The sequence below is a fragment of the Dermacentor albipictus genome, chromosome 4 (genome assembly GCF_038994185.2).
Source record: "Dermacentor albipictus isolate Rhodes 1998 colony chromosome 4, USDA_Dalb.pri_finalv2, whole genome shotgun sequence".
Classification (NCBI taxonomy): domain Eukaryota; kingdom Metazoa; phylum Arthropoda; class Arachnida; order Ixodida; family Ixodidae; genus Dermacentor; species Dermacentor albipictus.
The window spans coordinates 116,513,078-116,540,584 of NC_091824.1; the positions used below are offsets into that span (position 1 = coordinate 116,513,078).

At 46.4% G+C, this 27,507-nt stretch overlaps 1 protein-coding gene across 1 annotated transcript in view; it reads right to left on the minus strand.

Moving 5' to 3' along the window:
- The window catches only part of XRCC1 (DNA repair protein XRCC1), a 100,255-nt gene that overhangs the window by 49,551 nt on the left and 23,197 nt on the right, over positions 1 to 27,507 (minus strand). The window contains exons 7-9 of the mRNA XM_065447608.1: positions 26,504 to 26,687; positions 22,003 to 22,168; positions 20,930 to 21,046 (exon numbers count right to left, since the gene is read on the minus strand). Of these exons, the coding sequence (XP_065303680.1) occupies positions 20,930 to 21,046; positions 22,003 to 22,168; positions 26,504 to 26,687 (467 nt within the window). The remainder of the gene's footprint in view (positions 1 to 20,929; positions 21,047 to 22,002; positions 22,169 to 26,503; positions 26,688 to 27,507) is intronic.

The window sequence follows — 27,507 nt, forward strand, 5'->3', positions numbered from 1 at the left end:
GCCATAATTTATAGAGATAGAATCGAACGTGCTGTGCGAGTTTTAAATATACATTATAAAGACGGTATGTCGCGACGCGCTGCGGTGAAACTGGTAGGCTGAATGTCCAGCGCATGAGTGAAGATTATGTAAGTCGGTTGTTATTAGGTTCACCTCATGTATTGTTTAAAATGGCATTCAATTGCATTCTTTATACTTTATAGGCGTTCTCGCTTTATTCTATGCGTATTACGATCTAAGGATATTACACACTTACAAGCGGCGCTGCCAAGCGGATATGCAAAGAACTAGCGGAAATTCACCGAGGACTGAAGCATGGATTCCCTCTATCTCCATTGTTGTTGACGTTTTATGCTAAGGGCATAGAAAAACTACTGGAAAAGAGTGAATTAGGTTTTTATTTATCTTGAACCTGTAATGGGCAAAGGGTGCAGCAGAGGCTCCCTGGGCTGGTGTACGCGGACGACATGGAGCTAGCAGGGGACAATGCCAGGGATTTCCAGACTCGGGAATGTGTATGGCAATGAAACGACATATCTAGGCCGATATTTTAGCACAGAAATCGGAAATTATTATACTTTATGACGAGACTAGCAATAACGTGGTATCTATTCGACAGCAAGTCATGCCCATAGTCAAGCAATATATAAATACCTGGTTGAGTACATGAACGAAGGAAGGACTCAAACACCCACCAAGACAATCTGAGAATGAAGGGGAAGCGGAATGCAGCAGTAAAGAAACATATAGCACTTTGGAGCTGCAACATATATGAGGTTGTGCAAGGAACTTGGAAATGAGTAACTGTGCCCGCGCTAACATTCGCAAATGCCATTCCGTGCTTAAAATCAGAGATTTCGATCAGGGCTGAGAGTTAGCCAAGGGTCGGTGGGCCATTTGACATCGGCGGCCAAAGGTAAAACCATGAATGAGGCAATGCAGGGTGACATGGTGAGAGAAGCACAGAGCGAAAGAAGTTTTGAAGAAAAACCCACGAACATGGATGAAAATGGCGGCTAAAGTGCACAAATATCTATACCTCAACAGCATCGACAACGAATGGAGGAAGAGATCAAGAAAGTTGTCAACCAAGTACAGTTACTGAAAGTCACCAAAAATTCAGAGTCACCAAAAAGGAATGCGGGAGAAACAGAGGCGTTAAATTACATGCAAAGGATGAAAACACAAAAAGAAGACCATGAATATTTACAAATACGGCAAAATGAAATCAGTAGAAAAAAATCTGTACAATAACAAAAGGCCGTGCCTTGCTATTTGAGGCCCGAGCTGGTTGCCCCAAGACAAAAACATACCGGAGCAAATATTCGCAACTATGTGCCTAGTGCAGCAAAGGTCCGGAAACGACTCAGCACATCGTAACTGAACGCCAAGATATGCGCCCAGCAAGACCCGCAGGGAACGTCCACCTTCCAGAAAGACTGGGGTTCAAGGAGAATGGAAGCATTGACTGGTCGGCAGTCGATATAAGCAAGAAACGGCAAGAGTTTTGGTGGGGGAAAATGGAGGGAAGAGATTTATAGAACCGGAGTCGTCACAGACGTAGGTAACTGCAGAATTTAGAGACAGAGGTATTAATGAAGAAAAAAAAGATCAAAAGAGAGATAGGCAAAATGCTAGACTGCGATAGATTTAGTAAACTCTGATTAGATCAAGCAGGCTAGGTGAGTATTTGTCACCAATGCCAATAAAAATCACCATCGAGTGGACTGGCAGAACTGTGACGTCACTCATTGCATGAAATGAGGGCTTTTGTGAAAGTATGCGAGTGAGTAGCCCGAGTTCTGCGCTTTCCCTACGAGATGCAAAATGTCATCGATTCATTGTCTTCTAAATAGGTGCCAGCACTACAAAGAACACTCCTGGCATGTCGATCCTACCAGTTACGACCCGTCGATGGGAACAATAAAAGGCAAAAGAAAGAGGACGTCGGTCACACCCGCCTTATGCTCGCGTCTCCTCTACACACTTTTGCACCTTGGACTGCCTGCCGTCGTCGAAGCATAAGAAAATAAACTAAGACGCGTCAGAAGCACGGCAACACGCTGAACTGCGCGTCACCTGTACAAGCGTCGTTTCACTTTCGAAAAGATAGCTAAAACAGTTGCGGAGGAAACGACGAAAGCACATAGCTATTACTGCATAAATAATTCTAACACTTTGGCAAGCATGAACCGCTTGAACATCGGCTCGATAAAGAAGGATTGAATTTCTTACAGACAAGGCCGAAACAGCGAATATGACGAAAACGCGGAAAATCTAGCTCAAACGAGTTCATCGCATATCTGAAGCGTTCTAATTGAAATATACTTAGAAGCTTCAAAAAGTTCACACATTCTAGAAGCCCCTTCTGGCCTTAAGACACCTAACTGCTCTTGACATGGATGACTGCTGCTGGTAGAACAAAAACAAACTGAAAAGACACATGAGTGCCAGTGAACTTCGCGCTACCTTTATTTTCATTTTTTTAACCGGGAAAATCCCACATAGAACCAAGCCTAAAATAACTACAGAATCAGACGGGCGATACTGAACAATGATACCATCACTTTTTGTCGTCAGAAGTTTCACATTTCGTCTATAACTCCGCAAGCTTGTACACTCCCGTGACTTTACTGTCCCAGTGAAGTGTGAACGGTGGAGTCCACTCGATATATGCCGAGGACTTGTGTAGTCACTTAGTTTATTGCCAGAAATTTTCGCGCGCGTCTCAACACACTGTTAGTCCATCTAATTAAGTGAAACGTAGATAACAACTGGCATGGTGACGTGTCGACTCCCGCACGCAGCGACAGTGAGCGCGCACTTTATCTAAATTAAGTCCAAATACGCCAATAGCTGCTGCAAGCAAGGCCTGGCAGAACAAAGAAACCTCGCCACTTATGGGTTCGTGGCGCCATCTGCTGGAAAAGAACTACACCACTGCGCCAACACCAAATCGAAACGCACTGATTACGGCGGGCGTCGCTCTAGGTCGCCACAGCTTAAGAAGGCCTTTACCACAACTTGTATTGGCGTAAAGAAGGCCTCAAAGGCACGGTAGGGACGACATTTGAATGTCAATAGCGCCTTTCAATACAAGATGAGCAAGAAACACTTCTGGAGGGAAACATCCGCGAGGAAACTGTTTCCTCACCATCGACACATTCGCTACCTTTCCTGAAAGAAGAATGCAGTACGACGACATGCCATTGGCATACCGACGTACGACGGCATGCCAATGACGGTATGACCAGGAATGCATGAAGACGACTGTATGACGCAATGACGGCTATGGCATGACAATGACGGAATGACGACGACGGCGGGATGATAACGGTATGACGACGTCTGCACGAAAACAATGGCATGACGACGGCTTGATGACGATGAAATGACAACGCAGTGACAACGATGGAACGAACACGTACGACGGCATGGCAATGACGGTATGCACTAAGAATGCATGAAGACGACTGTATGACGCAATGACGGCTATGGCATGACAACGACGGAATGACAACGACGGCGCGATGATAACGGTATGACGACGTCTGCACGAGAACAATGGCATGACGACGGCTTGATGACGATGAAATGACAACGCAGTGACGACGATGGAACGAACACGTACGACGGCATGGCAATGACGGTATGCACTAAGAATGCATGAAGACGACTGTATGACGCAATGACGGCTATGGCATGACAACGACGGAATGACGACGACGGCGCGATGATAACGGTATGACGACGTCTGCACGATAACAATGACACGACGACGGCTTGATGACGATGAAATGACAACGCAGTGACGACGATGGAACGAACACGTACGACGGCATGGCAATGACGGTATAACTAGGAAAATGCATGAAGACGACTGTATGACGCGATGACGGCGATGGCATGACAACGACGGAATGACGACGACGGCGCGATGATAACGGTATGACGACGTCTGCACGATAACAATGACACGACGACGGCTTGATGACGATGAAATGACAACGCAGTGACGACGAAATGGTGAAGACGGCGGAACGATCACGACGGCAGTGCAACGAATAAACACCGAAATGAAAGCTATGAAGCAACGACAGAATGACAACGACGGAACGACGATGAAGCATGACGGAAACGACGTACGTGTTTGTTTTGGAGCTCACGTCCGCGCTCACACACCCACCACCTGCCGCCGCGGACAACCTCATCTTATTTTGTTGTAGCGCAAGCTGAACAAGGACAACAGAAAGGCACATTTGACACACACAGCGCTAACTTTCAACAACAGATTCGTTTCCCGTTCGCGTCGCTATATATACACCCTCGAAACATCATACAGCACGTGTAAAATTTCGGAAAAAATGAACAAAAAATAAAGTGGGAACCACACGTAAGTAGTTTTTTGACTCGCATATTCACAGGCATGTACACGTTCAGCGCCAACAAAGGTACTTGGGCTCTTTTGAGGATAATGAAATGGAAGGTTTACTGACGCATGAGTCGCCGAATGTTGATATGTGTTTAGCTTCTATTATCAAGCGCGTCATCTCATGCTTCTATTCATGATGACTGTTTCTTTAAATCTAGGGGCGCTATTCTGGACATTCCGCCATTTTCTTCGGTGCGTGACGTAGGCGCGACGCAAACAAAATGGCGCCGGTGGCCCAGTTTTGCTTACATAACGTGACGCCAACTTGACGTTTCGCCTAAGAAACTGAAATGAAGGCACTGAATGTAGCGTTATCGGTAAAGCAAAACAGTTTTCCTCCGCAGTAAAAATAAAGCAGCTATCTCAAAGCGTATGATTGTTCCGTCGAAAACGCTTCGCGCTTCCGTCGTCTGCTGCGTGCAAGCCGTCGTCTGCTTCAATAGCTAGGATGCGTGTCCCCGGAAAATGCAATGAGTCATCGCATGTTGGCGCCAATGCCCTTGTTTTCTTGCTTGAGACAACATACGCGACCTACCAGTGGTGATGCGCGCACGTTCTAGGCCACGTTATCGCTATTTCGTGAAACGCAAGTGACTCAGCCCGACTCGGCTGGCTCAGAAACGGCCGAATATCACCGATAGCGTTGCGGGCGCCAGAGATAACCACTAGCGCGACGCAAGCGCCAGCGCTGCCATCTCTTATTCATTTCGCTAGTTACTCGCACCGCGGCAGGAAAGGCGGGAGGAAACTTCAAGGCGCCACCTTGCGTACATTTCTTTTTATAAATTAGAAAGAGGCCGTTGTCATAACGTCTGATTGTGCGAAAAGGCATTAATCTCGATTACAATAGAAATCCAGCAGTGAAAAGTGGACAACATTGCTGAAAGTTTGCTATATTCAACCAATATTATTTCGTATAAACGCGTTCTTTTAAAAAACGATGGCCCCAAACACAAATGCCAACACCACCCGAGAGCGATGCAAATACTATGAGCACGCGTTATGAACAAAAGATTTTCGTGGCGCCAAACGACGGGGAAAATGTGGCGATACGCATTCCTCTCGGCTGCCATTGCATATGGCTGCTCATTAGCATAATTCGCGCGGCTCGTCGCAGCAAAAATTATGGCGGAAAATCTCAGCAATGGCGGCCCAGCGCAACGTCACGCATCGTCAAACTGACGATTACGAAACAGCCCTTCCTGTGACGCTCCTCACAAGATATTCCTTCAGCCAATCAGCAAGCTGGCATGGCGCATATCTTGAATCGCCACCACATATTCGCGCATTGCACTGGCTTCTGCACGCTACCGCTCACATTCTTTTTAAGCGCTAACATCACAATATATCTGCCAAGGACCAAAAAAATGTATTAGTCCATAAAATTTGCAGCTCCACGTCACGTTTCGTCATCTTGATGAAAACGCAAAATGACATTTCGCAAAACTTCCGTTTCCCGGCAAAAATTTCAAGGCACGTGAGCTCGCCACAGCCAATAAGAGATTAAACATGGCGGATAATGGCGGCTGTGCAGCCGCCATGCGTGTCCAGAATAGAGCCCTAGGTTCGCATTTGCATCTCTGGCAATGGATGGCAAGAAAGCCGTCAGCGGCCAAGTTGTTTACTTTGTTATTGTATTCTTATAGCCTGTCCTTTATGCATCTGCCTGTTTGACCAATGTAGGATCGTCCACACCCGAGAGGAATGCGGTATATCACACCCGCGATGCAATCAATTCATTTGTTTTTACGTTCCTTTTCGCATTCGGTACGTGCGATTCTTTCTGGCCTTGTGTTTCTACACAGGCTGACAAATTTATTAGGCGCCGAAAATGCAACGTTGATGCCGCTCCTTCCAGCAATCTTCTTTAATCTATGGGAGAACCCGTGTATGTAGGGGATGACAGCCTCAGTTTGCACTATATCCGGTACCGGTTCGCACTATCTCTGGTACCGACCAATCGTGCAAGACAGCACCTTCGTGCATGCGTGCGTGCGTGTGTGTGTGCGTGTGTATCCCAGCAGCAGAAATTGATAGCAGCCAACAGCAGCCACACCGAACACGGGAGGGTATAGGCAAAAAACTTCGCTTTAAAATAACACACAAGACAAAACGGAGGCTTCTCGTGTGTTAGCCACCTACGTAAAACAGCGAGGTTTCTGCGATGACAGAAAGCTAAATCGCGACGAGCGCACACGAGCGAGGAAGCGGGAACGAAGGACGAGGAGGGAAGAGGAGGCGAATTAAGCAAGAGCGACGTCCCTAAAAACACATATATACACCACGGTTCGTATAACAACCGCCGAATGACTGGGGCAGATACATCTGGGCACGCACAAATCATTTCGCCTTTTTTTTTTCTCTCCAAGCCTTGACAGCAAGCCATCCGCACGACGTACGGGAAACGAAGCATCCCGTGGAAGAGTGAGCGCGCAAACACGTACGCACGTACGCGACAGATCTGCGGGGCAGAACGACCACGCAAAACGATCCGGTAATTGTGCGCGTCGCCATCTCTGAGAACGACACCCGCGAGGCAAGCGACGAACCATACAGGAGTGCACGAACCGTCGCGGCGACACGTCCTCGAGGGACAGCTTGCGCTGACACGAAGACTGCTCCCCGCGCGCAGACGTCACCGGCCGAGGCGCTCGTCTCTGGGAGACAGCTGTGGTGGAAAGTTCGGCCATTCCGTGCGGTGTACAGCGAAACGCGGTGTATCCGTCAGCAGGACTGACACATATCTGGCTAGACGGTATATGGCATTACGTGGGTGTCCTTTTCTCGCGCTGCGTACCATTTAGCACTTATTCCGCATATAGATGGCTACGCGAATACGCGCGCTCCGCCAATATATGCGACAGCAATGGGGGGATCGCGGTGTGAGTTTACATTACACGAATTGCGCTGTCACCGTGATTGGCCCATGCACCAGCAATGCACTTACTCTATAGGGCTACACCGCGGAACTTTAAAAAAAAAGTCGTTTTAAGCAAATACGCGTAGAAAGAAATTGCGAAAAGTCCAAACGTATTCTCAAGCGTCACAGTACGGTTTATACACAACGGCACTGTGAAATTATGCAGATCCAACGCACATCTTGGAATCTATGCGAAGCGAAGCTCTCGTGCTACAGTCAATTAAAGGGTACAAAACTGCCCATCTTCTGTATCATCAGGGTCTTGGGCATGATCATCGAGTCCCACGGAACTAACACCGAAACGGTGCAGAAGCTTACGACCAAGACAGAGAACGCCACACGACTCGTACGCAGAGTGGCTATTTGTCATCACGGCCTCAAAGAAGACAACCTTCTGCGTCTCGTACACGCGTTTGTTCTCTGCCACTTCACCTGCGTCGCTGCCATGTACAATTCGCTACTCGCTGAGCACAATAAATTCAACGTCCTCATTCGAAAGGCACTGAAACGGGCCCTCGGTCTTCCGATCTCCACTACCACACAGAGACTCCTCGAGCTCGGCGTGCAGAACACGCTAGAAGAGACCGCCGAGGCTCGGGAGCGAACGCAGGTGACCCGACTCACAACCACGAAGGCGGGCCGCCATATTCTGCGCGAGCTCGGCTTCTTCTCCTCGACGACCAGGGATGCGCAGAAGTTGACGCCAGTTCCCCGCGAGATCCAAACTTCATCACGATCGATCTTATTCCGCGAAACGTACATCTTGACCACAACAGAGGCAGGCGCCTTGCCCGGGCGACCGCCACGTTTCTTTAATGCATTATTATCATCATCATCAGTCTATTTTACGTCTACTGCAGACAAAGGCCTCTCCCTGCGATTTCCAATTACCCCTGTCCTGCACCAACTGATTCCAACTAGCGCCCGCAGACATCCTAATTTCATCACCCCACCTAGCCTTGTACCGTCCTCAATTGTGCTTCCCTTCTCATGGCACCCATTCTATAACCCTAATAGCCCACCGGTTATCTAACCTACGGATTGCACAACCTGCCCAGCTCTTAATGTCAATTAGAATATAGGCTATACCCGCTTGCGCTCTCATCCACACCGCTCTCTTTCTGTGTTTTAACGTTATGCCTAGCATTCTTCGCTCCATCACTCTTTGCGCAATCCTTAACCTGTTCTTCCAAGTTTCTGCCGCATTTGTCTGCCCCATATGTCTGCCCCATATAGCAATGTTTTAAAGTGCTGTTATTAAGCAACGAAACTCGCCACGAATCCTCTTGGTACCGCGCAGACTCAGAGATTGACCAATATGCACCTAGTAGCCGTGTATTTCTTGACCGCTATAGAGCTACATGTGGCGGTTTCGCATCGTTGTATTCAGGGGGCGTCAGCCGCGCCCTGATTTCGCTCGTGTTGCTCGATCTCTTCAACACTTCGCATCGTGTAGCTGCGTGGCGTTACTTGCATATGGCAGTGAATTCATATAGTTTTATATATGTATATACTTTCATAGCGCCCTACAGAGCTGTGTACCATTGTACAGTACGGTCCACTTTTACTGGAACAAGCGGTTAGTGTGCCGCCATCGATAATCGCCGAGATGAGGCATAAATGCCTATGGACTAATTTTTATGTATAAGTGTACGAGCACCTGATTACATCAGCCGCTTCTTTCAATAAATCCGAACAAATGTTCTACTTATGCTGGCTTTATTACTGGTAAGGTGGTCCCTTTAATAGATAGTACTGTACATACTGACATATAGCATCGTATGCAGTTGCATAGCGTACACCGCACCAGTGATACAAACCACTTATGAGTAACTGGAACACAAGCATAGTCTTTTTCTTAATTATATATATTGCAGAGGCGTCTATTAGTCACCGGCGTTTGGGACCGCCAACTAGAGCAGGGCACGGACTCCCAGCACGAGCGACATTCCCCAAGCAAAAGCGCTGGAGAGGATGGCGCACTATAGCGTCCCTCTTCTTCGCTGCAATTACCCCCGGGAACGAAAAGGGAGCTGTCCGGCGACCTATCCCACGACATCTATGATCCACTCCTCACTATGAGTGGATCATAGTACAGCTTGAGGCGCTCGACGTTGACAATGTCTCGTCCACGATGGCGCACCTTCGAAGACGGTTCAACGGGTTCGATCACGTAGCTTACGGGGGATGCGCATTCGACGACACGGTAGGGCTTTTCATGCTTGGGTAGTAGTTCTGAAGAGAGACCAGGTGCAGCTGAAGGAACCGAGTGTCACACAAGCGCTCCAGCAAGGAAGCTGGGCGCAGAAGTGGTGTCAGCGCGAGTGCTCTTCTAGCGCTTTAGGTCAATTGAGGCAAAGGCCCGAGCGAGACCGCGGCACTCTTCAGCATATCTTGCCGTGGCAGAAAGGGGCGCACGTTCAGATGTACCGGCCGGTATGGTAGAATTGTGTCGATGGTGTGCGACAGGTGCCGACAGTATAGTAAGAAAAAGGGTGAAAAACTGGTGGTGCTCTGAATAGCGGTGTTGTACGCGTAGGTCACGAAGGGCAGAATGACGCCCCAATGTGTATGGTCGGAGGTGACATACATAGCAAGTATGTCGCCGAGCGTATGGTTGAAGCGTTCCGTAAGGCCATTGGTTTGACGATGGTACGCCGTAGTTGTACGATGAACAACTGAACAAAGTGGCACTCTTTAAGTATGGCTTCAACTACTGCGGACAGAAAGACACATCCGCGATCACTGAGCAGTTCCTGAGGCGGTCCATGACGTAGGATGAGAGTGAGAGGGGGGAGAGAAGGAAAGGTAGGGCGGTTTGCTACCCTACACGTGGAGAGGGGAACTGGGAGTGAAAGAGAGAGAGATATCATGAGTTTATACCGCACTTTCACATGCACTAAGTTAGGTGTAGGATGTCTATAGTCATAGAATGAATCGACACAGCAGAAAGAAGACAATATCGCGCGCTGTAGCTGCCAGGAGGGAGGCAGTTTCGGCGTATCGCGTGAGGTCGTCGACTGCCACAATAGCCCAGCGGTTTCCAACCGATGTCAGGGGGAAAGGGCCCAAGCAAATCGATGCCGACGCGTCCAAGCGGCCGCATAGGGCAAGGTAAAGGTTGCAAAATGGCAGGCGAGAGGCACGGTGAAGATTTCAGGGGCTCACAACCGGGGCAAGAGCGAACGAACTTCTGAACATAGCTGTACGTCCATCGCCAGCAGTACCGCTGTAGAAGGCGCTGGTACGTTTTGAAAACTACGGAGTGTGCACACTGTGGATCGGCGTGGAAAGTTGCGCATGTCGCGGGACACAGACTGCGAGGTACTACTAACAACCACTGGCGCCCGTCGGGGTTATAATTGCGTCGATGAAGCAGATTGTCGCGAATGGCGAAATGGTGACCTTCACGACGCAACGTGTGAGTGTTTGGCTGTGCTAATGAACCAGAAAGCAAGTCTATAAGGGAGGCAATCAAATGGTCATTGCGCAGCTCGGAAGCCATGGTGGTGAGGTCGAACGAAGAAACCGTAACTGGGATAGTGAGCAGTAGGCGTTGTCGCCAGGTAAGGGAGAGCGCGAGAGGATGCCGGCGTCAGAATGCTGGCGTCTGCTGTGGTACAGCACGCGGGCATCGTAGTCCTGCAGGCGAAGTGTCCATCGGGCAAGGCGGCCCGAGGGATCTTTCGAGGACGACAGTCAACATGGTGGTCCGTGACTACATCAAATTGACGGTCATACAAATAATGCCTGAACTTAGTACGATACCAGATGATGGCCAGGCATTCTTTTTTCTGTCGCAGTGTAATTGGTCTCAGCTTTCGTAAGTGTAAGACTTGCATAAGCCACGACATACTCAAAAAGCCCTTGTTTCCGCTGGGCAAGCACAGTGCTGAGGTCAACACTGCTGGCATCTGTGTGCACCTCGGTAGGGGATGTCGGGCCGTAATAGCCGCAAAATTGGCGGAGACGTTAGCAAACGACGGAGCTTTGTGAAGGCATCGTCGCACCCAGACGACCACGAAGTGAGGGGTCCGTTGGTTTAAGTAGCTTCGTCAGGGGCGATATTATGGCGTTGAAATTTCGAATAAAGCGTCTGAAGTAAGAGCAAAGACCAATGAAACCGCGCAATTCTTTGACGCAATCCGGCGACGGCCCAAAGTTTGGCTGGATCGGGAAGTATTCCATCCTTGGATACGACGTAACCTAGAATTGTCAGTTGCCGTGCTGTGAATCGACACTTCTTCAGGTTTAGTTGTATGCCAGCGGTTGTTGAACAAGTCAAAACGCACCGGAGCCGTTGAAGGTGCGTGGTAAATTCAGGAGCAAAAACTGCAACGTCGTCAAGATATATAGCACAAGCACGTGTGCCACTTCAAGCCGCGTAGAACAGTGTCCGTCATGCGCACGAAAGTTACTGGCGCACTGCTCTGGCATCACATTAAATTCGTATAAGCCGTCGGGTGTGACAAAGGCGGTCTCCGGCGGATCGGCGCCTGTCACGGGTACTTGCCAATGCCCTGAGCACAAAGTACTGCAAAGTACGCAAAGTACTGCAGGTGGCGGCACCAGGTTCGCCGATGACGTTCCGATCATTATAAGCCGTTATCGCTCTTTAGCGCCTTATCCATCCGCGTCGAACCATCAATAACTGTGATCAATCGTACTCTGGCGGCGGCGGCGTATGGCAAGGCCGCGCGGGCCGTATGTTGAAAGCGATCTGCGATGGGGGCAACGAGCGCCGACTGCTGATAGCTGCGCGCGCTGTGTTCTCGGAGCTTAGTTCGCATTGGAGAGAGACGCGCGGGCCCCTATCTTGAAAGCGATGTGCGATGTAGGCAGAGTGCGGCGAGTGCTGATAGCTTCGTGAGCGCTGTGTTCTCGCCGCTTAAGCCAGAAGCATCACGAAGGTGAATTCGCTCGCTGCTGCGGGCGCTATGTTGAAAGCGATCGTATTCCAGGACGGACGGACGGCTCCCCTCGGTGGGTAAGCTAAGAAATGCTTACGCATTTAAAAACTTTCCTGGAGTACATATGATGTTCCGAAAGTGGAGCCAGACCCCCTCCATCATATGGTGTGGGCACGCATAAACATTAGCTTATAGCAGAGCAGAGGAAGTGCTTTCTTTGCACTTCATACAAGTTTGCTATGATTAAATTTTCCGTATGCATGTTTTTTATACATGTATATTTGTGTCACTGATTTTAGGATGAACTCTGAATGTCTTGTCAGATCTTATGGGAGACTATGATATTGGTGATCTGCCAAAGTTAATAAACTTTAGCCAGAAACGATGAGCTGTTATGTTCCAATGAGCCTTTAATTTTCACTAACAGAGTAAAAACACTTAACCTGTGAGCTGACTCCGGCTCTCGTGGCTTTCCTTCAGAGGTGAATGATTGACAAACGATGGCTTAACCTCTACTGGCAAGAAGCTACTTGGGCTGCCACTTAGAAAATTATTTTTTATATATGCATATAACCCCCTTTGGTAGATATCCCACAACAGCCATGCTGGAATGCTAGCGCTCACATTTCCGCAATGTCATGACCCTAATCATGGGTCACACAGCGGTCTGACCCAAACATACAGCACAGTTCAGGCTTAAAACACTGAATGTTTTAAGTTTCAGTTTTATTTAGGTTTCAGTTTGTGCGCCATCAAGAAGCGACATCTGTAACGCTAGTGGTGGTGCTATAGCGCCGTTCCTGATCACGCTAATGTTGTGAGACACCCACCAGGGCGCTGTTTCTACTGCGCAGCAGCAGGTGCTTCTCTTTCTGCGTCTCCTCAAGATGTCGCTCCCACGTGCTATGCAAGCAGGTTCAATTCCTGCGCTGAAAATATGGATTATTTGCGAAACCAGTATGTGTGGACAGGAAATCCATGTGGACAGCAGCCTTAAAGTCACAGGTGCCTGAAGAGGAGACCATAAGGTGGCGGAACACAATGATGGCGAAATCTACCTCCCAGATGCACAGTACTCACAAGACCAACATTAAAATGGAGGAACTGTGCAATAACAGTGGTGGCAGTGTTCCCTTCTTTGAGGCACGAGCACGATCCACTGCGCACGCTTGTGCTTGCGCCACTTAGACCAGTCCGTTGACCCCATATATCGGACATGTGGCCTGGAGGAGGAAAACCTGGAACACCTAGTCCTCCGGTGTGCTGATTTGTGCCCACGGAAAACAGAGGGCACCACACTTCCGCTAGCACTGGGATTCAAGAGCGAGAATGGAGTGCAGGAATGGGGTGTAGTGGTGTAACAAAGGACAGATTGGCACAGTGGTGGCGTACGACTTGGCAGAGTGACCAATTCTGAGGGGAACAGATGAAATCCAATGTCTCATCATCAATATCTGAGCACCAGGTCGGGCTGTGTGTACAATAGAGCTAGAGTCAGCCCTCTCCCCCTGCCCCTTTACTTTTTTTCCCTTTTTCCCCTTTCTTATCACCATGTATATATTATTTTCTCCAGCCTGAGTACTTTAAAGCAGCCCACCCGCTACAAAAGGATCAGTCACAATTCAACATCATCATCATCATAACTAATTTAGTGCTGTCGCAGTAAATGATGTCAGTGCAGAAGGAATCACTGAAGACTGCTGCCTTTGTTTCTCGACTTTAGTTAAAATGGTATTTGCTGGCAAGCAAAGGAAGACACTTTATACAGGTACACTGCACCGAATAAAGCCATTTGAGCTGATCGATACGTCAATCTCTGCAGTGGCGTTCAATGTCACAAACCTTTAGCCATGGCTCACATGGCAATATTCTCTAGCTCACGGCGAGCTCACGGCAAGCTCACGGCTGAAAGCCATTGGCAAGTTTGAGTCCCAACCTGAAATTGTCATCTGTCCTCTGCTGCAATGTCCCCTATGCACCTTCAGCTCCATCCTGAGCGCTGTAAAACGGGCACATCCCAGCATCGAGTTATGGCTCCATCGGCATACTGTTATCAATAAAATGTTCTATCACCAATGAAGGATGGAGGAAAGAGTCTGAACCTCGCAGCCCTTGGTAGCACAGGTAGTCAAGTAATAGTGGAAGTCTAGGGAGTGAGATAGCATGTGTGCGCTGAAAGGCACATGCAGACGTTTCCGATGTCATTGGCTTCCCCCGTTTCCCTTTCTTCTGCGTGGCACAGAAAGGCTGAGGTCGGTATCTCAGGTCATCTTCTCCACCTTTTAAGGTGAAAGTCTCTAATAGCTCGTGCTCACAGCCACGGCGGCGTCCGTTTGCAAAACATGTCACACTCCACTAGGGGGCGCTCATGACGTCATCGGAGTGGCGCGCGTACTGCGCATGTGCCCAGTAGATGGTGCCACCCTCGTGCTCCAAAACGACGTCGGCAGACGCTCCTTGTTAGACGAGCCAGTCGGATGTCTCCGAAGCGCGCTCCCATTTCTCCAGCAACCAAGCGCGCTCGTGCTGCCGAACGAAAGCGCAAGTCGCGGCAGGCCCAGCAACAGCATTTGAGTGGAAAGGAACAGCGTCTTCCAGAGTCTCCCAACACAAGAAGGTTGAAAGCCAATGAACGGATGCGACTGAAGCGACTCAAGCGGTCTCCTGAGACAAAGGCTAAAGAGGCAGAACGCAAGCAACAACAAGGCACTTCAAGTGGGGAGTGCCAGCTCCCAGTTTCTCCCAACACCAGAAGATTGAAGATCAACGAGAGAAAGCGTGTAAAGCGACTCAACATGTCTCCCAGAACGAGTTCGGAACAAGGGATGTAGCGCACTAAAAACAACAACTTTGAAGCAGAGACGGGATTCACAGAAGAGCAAGTACCAGTCGAATCAGCCAATAAATGGTTTAATCACCATCACACTGCATTTCAATCAAACAGAGCAGTTCAGACAACACCAACAGAGGCAGTCATAGAAAGGCTTTCGCCTACCGCAGTTTAGCTCAGCAAAGTGCCCATACATTTTTCTTTAAAACTCTGCTTCTTAAAATATCTGTGTGTTTCACAAAACTGTTCTCAACTCAGACATGCTTATTCCCACTATTGCGCAAAAGACGTGGAGGAAATTACCCCAGTAATCTAGGTATAGTCTGGCACAATTCACTACTAAACATTGTAGCTCATTTCTTGCACATGACTTTATTTGCGTGCAAGTGCACTGCTCTCTTATGGTGACTGACCAAAAGAACAACTAACACAAACTTCATCAAAATTAAAGTGTGTCGAGGAACTTAAAGCTGTCATATAAACACGTTAATATACTGATTGATGGACTGATTGATTTACTGATCACTCGATTGATTAACTGATTGACTGAGAACGGCTATCTGGGGCTTGGGATTCAGGCCTCTGGCAAGGCATCCCGCCGGCCTGCCAGTGACTAATGGTTTCGTTCCTGGATGCTGCGTTTCATGTTCGATAGAAATTACAGCGTATCTTAGCGGCAGTGCAGGATGCAGATGTACTTGCACTCTTTAAGGACGACACCAGTCTTGCCCAGCCATTGGGCCCATGTTGAAACTTTAGTGTTTTACGTCAACCGTGTTCTATGGCAGCAACTGCCAGCTAAATTCATAGAAGTGCTGGCTGTCTAGTCATGATCTTCTCCAGAAGACGTACACAAAGCAATATTCTAAGTCTTATATCAACACACTGAGGCAATAACACCAGCCTAGGCTCGGTGTGACATATATGCCACAATAATGACTGACGAAGTGAATAACATAAACTCAAATTGCACTGCAAGGCTTACTAATGTCTTCGCATCCACACAAGCCTCCGACATTTGAATTTTTTTGAAATTTATTGCATATATAAGTACATTTAGGCATGAAATACATACAGAAGGAGGTCTCACAGTCAAAGACTGTAAGGGCGAGACCTCCTGTTAATACTTACAACAGGAAAATAAGATATGTTACTACAGCAAACGGGAAATTGGGGCATACATGATTAAAATAAGAGCATAAATACATAATAATAATGAAACATAGGTAGGACAGCGCATTCTAGGATGGGTGTTAGAATGGTATCATCTGCACATGCATTGATAACGTTGGTGAGTAAGGGATATCAAATATATTGTGTACGTAGAGTGTACATAGCAAGGGCTCTAGAATCATTTCTGTACATACATTTACTAGTCCTATTATACAAACTGCAGAGTTTGGTTAAAAGCCATTCCTATCATATACAATGTGTATTGCTGCGAAAATATCACTACCCTTGAATATTTCGAAGTCTACTCAAAGACACTCCAAAAACCCACATTAGGTGGCCAGTCGCTTAGAATGTAAGCCTGCTGACAGAGATTGTAATGAAAAGTGTGCTTTCTAGCATGTAGTCTTTACACTGCATTACCATAAAGCAACACTAAAGGCATTCATTATGTGAATCTATAGGTTTAATAGTGCCCCAACATATCTAAAGTGTCACTTTTACTGCAAATGCAGCTGTTGTACATGAAAACAATACGGTAGAAGTGTAGGACAGGACAAGCGTGGTCACTGCAAAGATATGCAACCAGTTCATTGTAATTGGTAAGCGATAGTCAACCACCTATAAAAAAAATATTTTGCCTGCACATGTTAATGCTTAATAAATGAAGTTTGGCCAATTTTTTTATTCCATTTTCCAACACAGGATCTCACCAATGCCGACTGTTCATGCCGTTCTGTTGGCACTACTGCAGGAGGAGCATGGTGGTGCCCGCTGTGTCTGCCTCTCCGACTCATCGATGGCAGTAGCAAGCAAGAGAGCTTGACCACTCAGATTGCCTGTGGTGTACTCTCTTGGTGCACCACACCAAGATTTTCAGGACTGATGTCGCCATTGCTTAGTCCATTTTAAACTGCACATGCAATGCTGTGAGATATAGAGCCAATTCATCCCTGCCTGCATTCATATAGAAACAATCTTGTGGTGGACTGCTGAGACATAAACACAGTGGAATCTCGATAAATGGAAATCACTTTAACAGAACTGCCTCTTAAACGGAACACCATCTTCATGGTTGCTTGGTTTCGTATTCATGCAATTTTATTCAGCTTTGCCTCTCATTTAAATGAAACTCCTGATAAATGGAACCAATTTCCCTAGTCCCTTGAGGTTCTGTTTAAGGAGTCCACTGTATATAGAAACATTGAGCATGACGATAAAATGTTAAACCTTTCAAGTTATGCCAGTAACAGGTAAAGATGGAAGTAGGGGACGGTGTCAAACTGCATTGCATTCACTGCATTCAAACTGCATTCATTTCAGCATTGCCTGCTGTGGCCTCCAATGAACATGCACAGATGCCCAAACAATACTGAAGCCCACGGGAAGATTCAGACTTGAAGTGGTCAACAGTGTTCAAACTATTCTGAAGACATTGATCAGTTTAAGTCTACCTTGTATCATACATCCCTTATTTGATAACTGTTGATCATGAAGAGATGCCGTACCACTCTAGAGTCTTGCACACAAAACACCATGCGAATTGCCAAGCTCCAAAGCAGCATGAAGGTGCTAAGCTGGGCTAGTTGGTTTATATTCAGCATGGCCAACAGCACTGATGATGGGACAAGTCCCAAGACAGGACAAGACAAATCTGTCATGGCTATTTCACCTCCCCCATCGTCTGCACTGTTCATCTAATCTTCGTGCAGTAGTAAGCATGTCCAACTACCAACTGCTCGTTGTTGCAGGGCATAACTTCCATCTTCAGTGTACCCTACAAGTACAAGGCCAGTCCAGTCCACTCTATAGCAAAATAAGTTAATACTAACTCACAAATATTTTTGCAGGCTACACACTCACGTTTCTACTTGCGTCCACACATACCAACACACACTCGGTTCCATAGTTGCTTCCATTCACATTTACCAGCACTCAATCATGCCCATACTCGTGCCCACTGCCATCTCACTGGCACTCACTTAAATACATACTCTCATCCTCTTACACTCGCCAACAGTCAGTCACAACCTTACTCACGTCCACTGAAACTCACCATCTGTGACTTACATTCAGGCATGCGTTAAGTAGCCCACACTTCTGTTCCACTCACATCCATTCTAACCCACTGTATTCAAGTCCACTTGCACCTTTCGTGATTGACTAAAACCGTGTCTAACCCCTGTGAAATGAGCGGGGGGCCAGTATAAGTCAGTGTACAGTGCTCACGGAATGAAACGCGTCAATTTAGGGCTAAGTAATGCGCATACTTTCATTTCAACCGGCTGCAGTTCGTGTGACATCGACGTATAATTCTGGCGCGTACACTTGCATCGGAGTCATCGTCACCTTTGGTGACCTAATTTCTAGCGACATGACATGGTGCTCTCGCGTACTTTGCACATATGTAGGGTTCTACTAAATGCTCCGCGTCCTATTTCATTCCGTGAGCACTGTACGTGAGTGAGTATGCCGACCTATGCTCTACTCCCAGTGGTGGACAGTCTCTTTTTTTCTCTCTCTTTGTCATATGGCAAGGGTAAAGCTGACGATGACTAGGTAGCCTGAGGACGACGAGATAAGGATGACTTGACAATGCCCTAACAGAAAGTATGGACAGACACAGTAAACCCAGTTTTGAGCTTTTAACTGCTGTCACTGTAATGTTAAACGACAAAATGTGCAAGGATAGAAAACAACATGCACAGCTTTCGCAGTTAGTCCTTCCAACACTTAACCCCATATTCTCAAAAGTCCCTCGACTCAAAGCTCTTCCTCCACTCAATGAAGCTGACCACAGTCGTGCCCCTCGACTGATGAAGATGCTACACTTCTCAAGAATTACAATGGGTGATCACGAAGCGCAGTGATCACTTCTGTGGAGGGGTGGCTTTTCTATCTACTTTCTTGAGTCAAGGTGGAGTGCTGAGTAGAACGTTCTAGGATACAGGGGTTAGTCTTCCTCTAAATATCCAAGATTAGGTAATTTTCTAGCAAATGTTTACACATTGCATTTAACAATTCTTTATCATTGCATTCTTTAGCTGTCATTGACTACAGAAAAAAAGAGGTTACTAAAAGCAAGTAAAGGTCCATCAAATACACAGTGCCAGATGAAATTTTAAGGGGGGACGCGGGTCTTGAAACGGCAAAAAATCACAAAGAAGTCGATTTTCGGAAAAGTGCATTTTCGCTACGTTTATACATTCAAGAAACCCTCCGCGAAATCTAGAAGCTAAATTTAATCGGAAAATAATAAAAAATCGCGCTTAAAGGGGCCAGGGTGAACGCGAAATCAGCAAAATTTGGTCAAAAAAATGTTCAAACTTCGCGCCGTCACCATTTGCGAACGCGGTGGCCGATGGCCGCCATCTTGCGCTTGTTTTGAAGCTGTTTTCTTTGTGCGCATTTTGCACCAGTTCAAAATGGCGTCGGTGAAGGGAAACCGACGCTATCGCGTCATTTCTGAAGGATGCGTCCGTGCCGCCGATTGGCCAAAGCGCGCACACCCCCGCGCGCCTCGCTCCTATTGGTCCGGTGCTCGTCGGCGCGCGCTCGACCGCTCTCGCGTCTCGCTACGTTTATCTGTGGTTTCATCGCGCCGCTGTCTACGTTTGTTCAGCCGCTTGCTTCGCGACGTTTGATAAGATGCTCATTTCGCTGCCCGGATGGCTGGAAAAGATTGTCGTCTCAACGCTACTAAGCGTCAAGCGGCTGTGCAATGCGCGACGGAAGGCGGCTAGGCCTGTCATACTCGCGGAGTTGCCGGTTGCTGGTCTGCCTGGACGTTCTACCGGATCGAGTTCCGAGCTGCAAACTGGCGCGTCTAGCGTCAACACTTCGTCCGCCCACGCCACGCGTGTTGGCACAGATCGTGCAGGCACCGTTTCCTTCACGACTGAAGAAAGTAGCGAGCGCGCAGCGAGCGCCGGAAAACGTCCGGAGCGCCGGACCTTCGAAGTGCTAACTCCAGCAAGAAGCGAGAAGCCTCTTTGAGCGCAAGGAAGCTGGCCAAAAAGCGGCAAAAAGATAGGATGTATCCAGATTATGCCCCTAGTGAATTTCCTTGAGATTTTATTGGTATGTTCTCAATAAAGATGTTGCAGAACGTTTTTCCTTGATTTCTCAAAACAACAATTCCGGCAGACTTCCAATTTTGGAGGTAAAATAGCTTCTGTCCTATTTCAGTTATCAACATAATTTTTTTTTTGACAGAAAGATAAATGTATGCAGTAAGCAATATGCACCTTTTCAAAGCAGCACTCTTCTCAAAAGGTTTTTGAAATGGGTCACATGCTTGACATGTCAAGATGGCATTTTTTTCTCACAACTTTGATGAGCTCTAACTCTTGCTCAGATTAGCCTAGAACATTGCATAATACCTTATGGCACTCCCTGAACATCCTAGATAGTCTTTATACTCAAATTACTGTGTTAGGGTTTTCTGTTTAGAAGCTAATTTTCCTCCAAACAAAGGACTCAGCTTATACAATGCATTTGGAGTATATCAGAAACTACTTATCCTATGGCAAAATTAATTATATTTTTAGAATCTGCATATTAAAATACACAATGTGTGAAAATTTCGTTGAGATCTGTCCACAAATAAAAAAGTTGTATTTCAAGTGTAGCCTCCCCCCTTAAGAAAGCTTCACTAAAGAACTCACTGGGGCCAAGGCTTGAGGCACTTCTCCTTGTAGCTGTCAATCACCCACTCCTTGGTGACGATCTTGCCACCAGCTGCTTTCACTTGGCCGTACTTCGGTGTGTTCAGGAAGGCACACCTGGAAGAGAATTCACAAGGAAGGGTGCTAACTGCCCACATATGCAACAACTAATCATACCACTCATTCCATTCATAACGGGTAGTGCATGATTAGCTGAGTCAAGGTAACAATTGCGAATTCCCCCGTGTAACCAAGCAAAATATTTCTAGCATGAGTAAACAAAATACACCGGGCAGCAAGTGGTGAAATGTGTTGCTACACAGCCCGCTCAGCATAGCTTCTACGTTTAGCCCCCCAAATCACATAGTCATGACATTGAAACCAAAACCGATAAGCATGACGCCACTAGAAACACCTACGACTAAGCCTTCTTCCTTCTGGTTTTTCCCAGACATGTAAAAGACCACTGTACGCATGGCAGTTATCATACTACATGTGAACTCAATCCGTTCTGTTTGTGTTTGCACCTATGCTTCAAACAATCAGCTGTAATAATTGCCAAGTATGACACATGTGCAGCCCAACTAACTTTCTGCAATTACATGTCGCTATAACCTGTAGCAATGACTTGTCATTATGATTACACTGTTGCTATGGTAACCTTACATATAGCTTGAAGTTAACCATAATTTGTTACATTTTATGGCATCTAGTGGTACAGCATATATATATGTACAAGTGGGCGTATCAAGAAATAATATGGCGGTTACTGCTGAGAAATCTGAATCAATATACATACATCATAATTTTTGCTGCAACACTACCTAAAGCTGTTGCTCTCTCTCTCTCTCTCTCTCTCTCTCTCTCTCTCTCTCTCTCTCTCTCTCTCTCTCTCTCTCTCTCTCTCTCTTTTTTAAATTATAATTGTAACCAATGGCACCACCGTATGCATCTGCAGCTCGTACAATAAGGCCACTAAATTAAAACATGCAAACTCAAGTAATGTTCCAGAGCCAGACCACCTGCATAAAGATTTCGGGTCTAATTCATTCTTTTTGTTTTGAATAACTTACACAAGGTGAGTGCAGGAGCGGTCCCAGTCTGCTTTGTACTTGGCCCCCATCTCTAGTGCTCTGTCTCGAATTTGAGAACGAAGTGGATTCTGGAAGCCGCTGAGTACAAACACAACACCCCTCATGAGCTCTTCAAACTTCTGTGGGGGCTTAGTTTTCTTCTTTTCTGAGGAAAAATAAAGAAACATAAAACAGTGATTCACCCTCGTTGTCTTAAGTAGGGAAAGAAGGCATCTAAAGCTGACAGCTAGAAGAAGGTCACACAATGTTAGGTTAACAAGCTGTAGATTTCTCAGGCTTTAGTATTATGGGAATGCAGAAATTAATTTGAGCGCGTATATAATACAAATAACTATGTCACATACTGTACAGATTCATATAATGGCCGCACCCCCAACTCGGCAACCTAAAATTTGGAAAATAAATTGCCAACAGAGAAGCAATCGCTTTCAGTGCCCCAATGCCACGAGCGCATCGGTGAATTTTCACACACTGCATACTTCCGCATGCCGCTACTGGATGAGGAGATCCGGGGTGTGCCCAAGTCCATTATGAACAAAAGTTTCGGTCCCATGTAAGGCCCACACCTCATCAAAATTGTAAAAAAAGAAAGAAGAAGTATGGCCCCTACACAAGTCTATATGGCAAAGTGGTCCAAGGTGCAACGAGAAATGATTGCATGGAAATGTTAACACAGTGTGTTAACACATTGCCACCAATTACAATGATTTGTGAATAGTTATAGCTTTTCTTATGCTTGTGTCATCTATGAGCTGTTTCTTTGGGCCACACAACTTTTCAACCCTCAAATATGTCCCACTCTTGAATCTTTAGTTTCATTATTATGTGTCATTACAGTAAAACACAGCCCCAGAATTAGAAAGCATTGCATATTTCATTACAAAACTGCACAGTAAAAGCAAAATATCAGTCAGCACACAGTAAGCTAGCTGAGGTCCTAACCCCTTCAAAACTAGCAGAGCTTTGAAGAATTTGAATAGTGAGGGTCTCAACTCTGGCAGCCTTGATCCTTTGAGGTAGCATACAAGGGTTTATTGGCCAGTTGCCTGCTCTTTAGCTCGTGTACGATGTGCCACCTGTGATTTAAAGAATGTTCCACACCAGCCGTCATGGCTATGAGTGGCACTGGTAAACATTCCCAGGGCTAAATCTAGTAAATGTGCACGAACACCCAAGACAAGGCATAGGTGACAGCCCCCACCGCCGCTGAATTGGTAGAGCATCGCACCCGTAATGCGGAAGAACTAAGTTAGGCTCCCACCAGCGACAAGTTGACTTTTCATACATTTTCATATATTTTCATTTGTTTTCTTTACCTTATTAGTATTCCTGCACCTTAATTAACAAGAATGGTTAATTTCTCCTATGCTTTCCTAAGCTTCAATGTTTGTTGGCTTCATGTGGTTGTGATGCAACTAACAAAAAATCAAGCACTTCAGTTCCCCTTATTCCAATAGCTTCTTCAAAGGCCACTTTTGCCAATGTGTTTGTGCAACCTGTAGTGTAACACTCAACTGCAGCAAGGGCAAGTTATCCAATTAACACACTTTTGCTACCACACGCTACCACACAACCAATGCAAATTGTTCACTAAAGTGAACAGAAACAGTTCCAAACTTAGCCCCAACATTGCAGTTCTATCTAGTATCTAGCTATCTAGTATAATGTAGCATAGCAGAGAGATGACTGACGTAGTAACAGCGACAGGAACTATATGTTGCCAACAGCACCCGTCAATTTCTGATGATGGAAGAAACACAACACTGAAGTCAGGTGACTTAACAGCTTAGTAGGGGCTCCGCAACCAACACTGTTTTGCTCATTCAGAATGGAAGACGTTAAGGAGGAATGAAAAAGATAAAATGTTGTGCTTGTAGTAGCTACACTTGTACTAGGTCTTCTAGGTGCTAACAATCTTTTTGGGTTGCTTTAAAAAATATTTGAACCTTGTCGTACTGTATGGTTACCTGCAAAAGGCAGAATATTACAAATTGTGTGCAGTTATACATGCAGGTAGAAGGTCTTACGAGAAAATTCAGTGGGTCAAATTGCCCCAACTATAACTCAAAGCACAACTATCATCGAGTAAATATAGCAGCAGCATAGTATAGTTCATGAAAGAACACAGAAGCAAATATCCTAATACAAAAGTTCTATTCCTTGGCTCTTGTCAATACACTGTAAGATCATGCAACATAAAAATGCTGGCAAGATTACGATGGCCCATAACTTCCTTTGTCATATTCATGTGCAGCCAAGCAGTACACCATGAAAATGACATCAGAAAGAAGCAATAATTCCCTAACAGTAGCCACACCCGAGCCCATAAGGAACATATTCTGATTTTATACCCGTGTACAAACTATGCTGCCCTCACTTTCTGAAGTCAAAGGCATAATCTTCTTCTGAAGCAATCAATAAACATAGTGTAGCTGTATCAAGCTGTAAGGGGCTTTTAAGGGGTCCCTGAAAAGGTTTGGATCAATTTTGTATATGTGTAGGGTACAGCTACAATAAAACATTCGTGCCACAATTTAAGTGAAACGTCTGATATTAAGAGAGCTACAGACGATTAGAAGTTACCCTCCCCCATAGCTGCACTCGTTCTCCTCAACTTGTTTGCCGAATGACCGGGGCTAAGCTCTGCCTTCACTGGCTCTGCGTCATGATGCGACGTCGTATCATCTACTTCCAGTTGTCTTGGAGCCAGCGCGTGAGGCCTCTCCAATTTCACCGCTAGCCACCTGGCTGTCCATCCCCAGCGAGAGCTATCCAAGCACCGTGCGTTGCGAGCGTTGTGTCACAGTGCCGAGCGTGCCACTATTCCAGTAACCACAGGCAAGCTGGGTGTTTTGACGGATGGATGGAGGCGTAAACTAAAGCACCTCCGTGCTACTACTGTTGTGATGAAGGAGCTTTAGCATAGATACACGTGAATGGACTGATCAGCCTGCACAGTCCAGCCCACCTGGTGGTGCAGAGCTTAACCAATAAACACAGGTCTAATATTGTTGCAGCCAAGTGTAAAACATCTTAAACATTTAAAAAGACAATGAGTTCATAATTACACTCCTGTTAAAAATTTATACCAGCAGGAAAGTAGGATACATTTGGTTATTGCTATATTAGCTTTGTGTTTGCTTGAGCTCTGTGCCACCAGACAGCTGCACCATGCAAGCCATTCATGTTTGCACATCTGCTCAGCCCCTAAAACGCCCAGTCCACTTGTGCCTGCATTTACCCAAATACCTGGGACACGCTAAACCCTACTGTGGTAGTAATGTTTCGGCGTGAAGTGACAGCCGCAAACGCGTAGATGCTGGTGCCGATTGGATACCAACAGGTCAATGCACTGCAGCCACTCTGCTCCCATGTTGCCTTGCAGAGGGACACATATTGCAGCTTGACATGGCACCAAATGCTAGATTTGCAGCCCACAACGTAACAAGTGCAATATATGGTGCACATGAAAGGAAAGCTTGAGACCAACACTGACTGCACAGCTCGCGTCAAGATGGAGAACATTGTAACACAAGCAGACAAGACTTGCTGTATGCCGGAAGTACTTGAGTGCAGTGATAAATTGTCATTATATATTCTCTTTCCGTTACTTATTTTGTATAGAAACAAATAAACCAACATTCAAACTATTACAAACAACATTTGTTCACCATAAAGCTGGAAAAATTATTGATGACGCAACCTGGGTTGACAGTTGGATAGTGTGGTGTTGCCTCGATGGAGCAGCTGGACACGAGGCCTACGGGGCCCGGCCTAACGACTAGGGCGTGGAGCACCACAGAACAGAGATGGCTCCCTGCTTTGAAGACTAAACAAAGACTGACTTCATTCAACAAGAGAGGAGGGGGAACATGGCATGGCACACTGTGCCAACAGGCATGACCACAGTGTCATACAACATTGAAGGCCGAGTGGCACTAGCGATCAAACACTGTGAAACCGAAACTGAAGATACAAGATAGCTCGCCCAACTGACCTCAGTTGGGCCAAACACATCAATTGGGATGGGGTGGCTGAAAACTCAGGGGAGTGGCGCCACTGTGATCAGTAGTAGTCCACATTTATAAAACCTTATAATAAATTACACACTTTATGCAGAGTTCTTAAATGTGTCCATTAATGATCAGAAGGATCTACCCTAAGGATTCAGTATGTTTGTTCAAAATTGTTGTAGGTCCTTTTAACAGATATTTGCCAGTGTCGTTCACTTCAAACTGTACTTCATGGATATACAATTCAGTTTTACTTTGCTAAGACACATGCTAACTCTTGTTCAAAAAGAGAAAAAAAATTGTTTCTTGACTGTGTGTGTCTGTGTCCCAACAAAACTGCTGTGTCCCAACTTCCCAAGTAAAGTCCAAGCATAAAAGGGTGCTATATTCCAAAAGGCTGTAGCATCATTGCTTCAGGATACACACCTAGAGTATTTCTACATGCCAAGTAGCAAATGCAACCTTACTCTGAGATTTTGGTGTCTGTGGCTTTTGCATCTCTCTTGGCTTTGCCTTTTCAGTGGTGGGCTTCTTCTTTGCCTCAGGTATTGCTGCAGGCTTTGGAGCTGCTTGCACGGTGAGAGCCTTCTGCGGTTTTTGTGGGGCCGATGAGGAAGAACTTTCTTCGGGTTCTTCTGTGGACGCCTTCCACTAAGGTCAGCAACACATTTTGAGAGGAAAAAGAATACAGCATGTCTACAGTCAGACATTAACCAATAGAATGCAGGTTGTCATATTATATTAGAGGTTGGATTGCGCAACATTCAGCCGAGATACACAGAAGAGAAACACACACCGCAGAGAGCGTGGTGTGTGTTTCTCTTCTGTGTGTCTCGTCAAAATGTTGGGCAATCCAACCTCTAATATGCTATACCAACATGCCCAGTCGTCAACCTTGGCAAGTTGTCATATTACTTTTGCCTTTGAGCTCTACATTTTGTCACATAATGTGTTTCCAACATTGCAGCAGCATTAACCACCATCATCCACTTCATATATGTTCACTGCAGGATGAAGGCCACTCCCAGCAATCTCCAGTTACTTCTCTCTTGAGTCAGCTGACTCCACCCTATGTCTTCATCTTGTGGAAACAGCACAAGAAACGAAGTGAGGCATACACAGCACAAGTGCAGACTACCAACTAGCCCAATTTCGTGCACACTTTTCAACAGTTTTTTGTCATCATGCCATCTAATCCACAGCTCTCCTCATTTGCATTTCCCTTCTCTCGGCACCCATTATGTTTCTCCGGTAGACCGCAGACTACCTGCCTGTGGCCATTACATGCCCTGCCCAACCCCATTTCATCCTCCCAATCTCAAATAGAGTATATGCCACCCTCTTATGCTTTCTTATCCATATTGCCGTCTTCTTGTCTCCAATGATACACATGTCACTTTTTGTTCCCTCACTCATTGCAGGTTCTTTAGCTTCCTAGCATTAACCATGCAAGCATTTGAAGTCTGTTCAC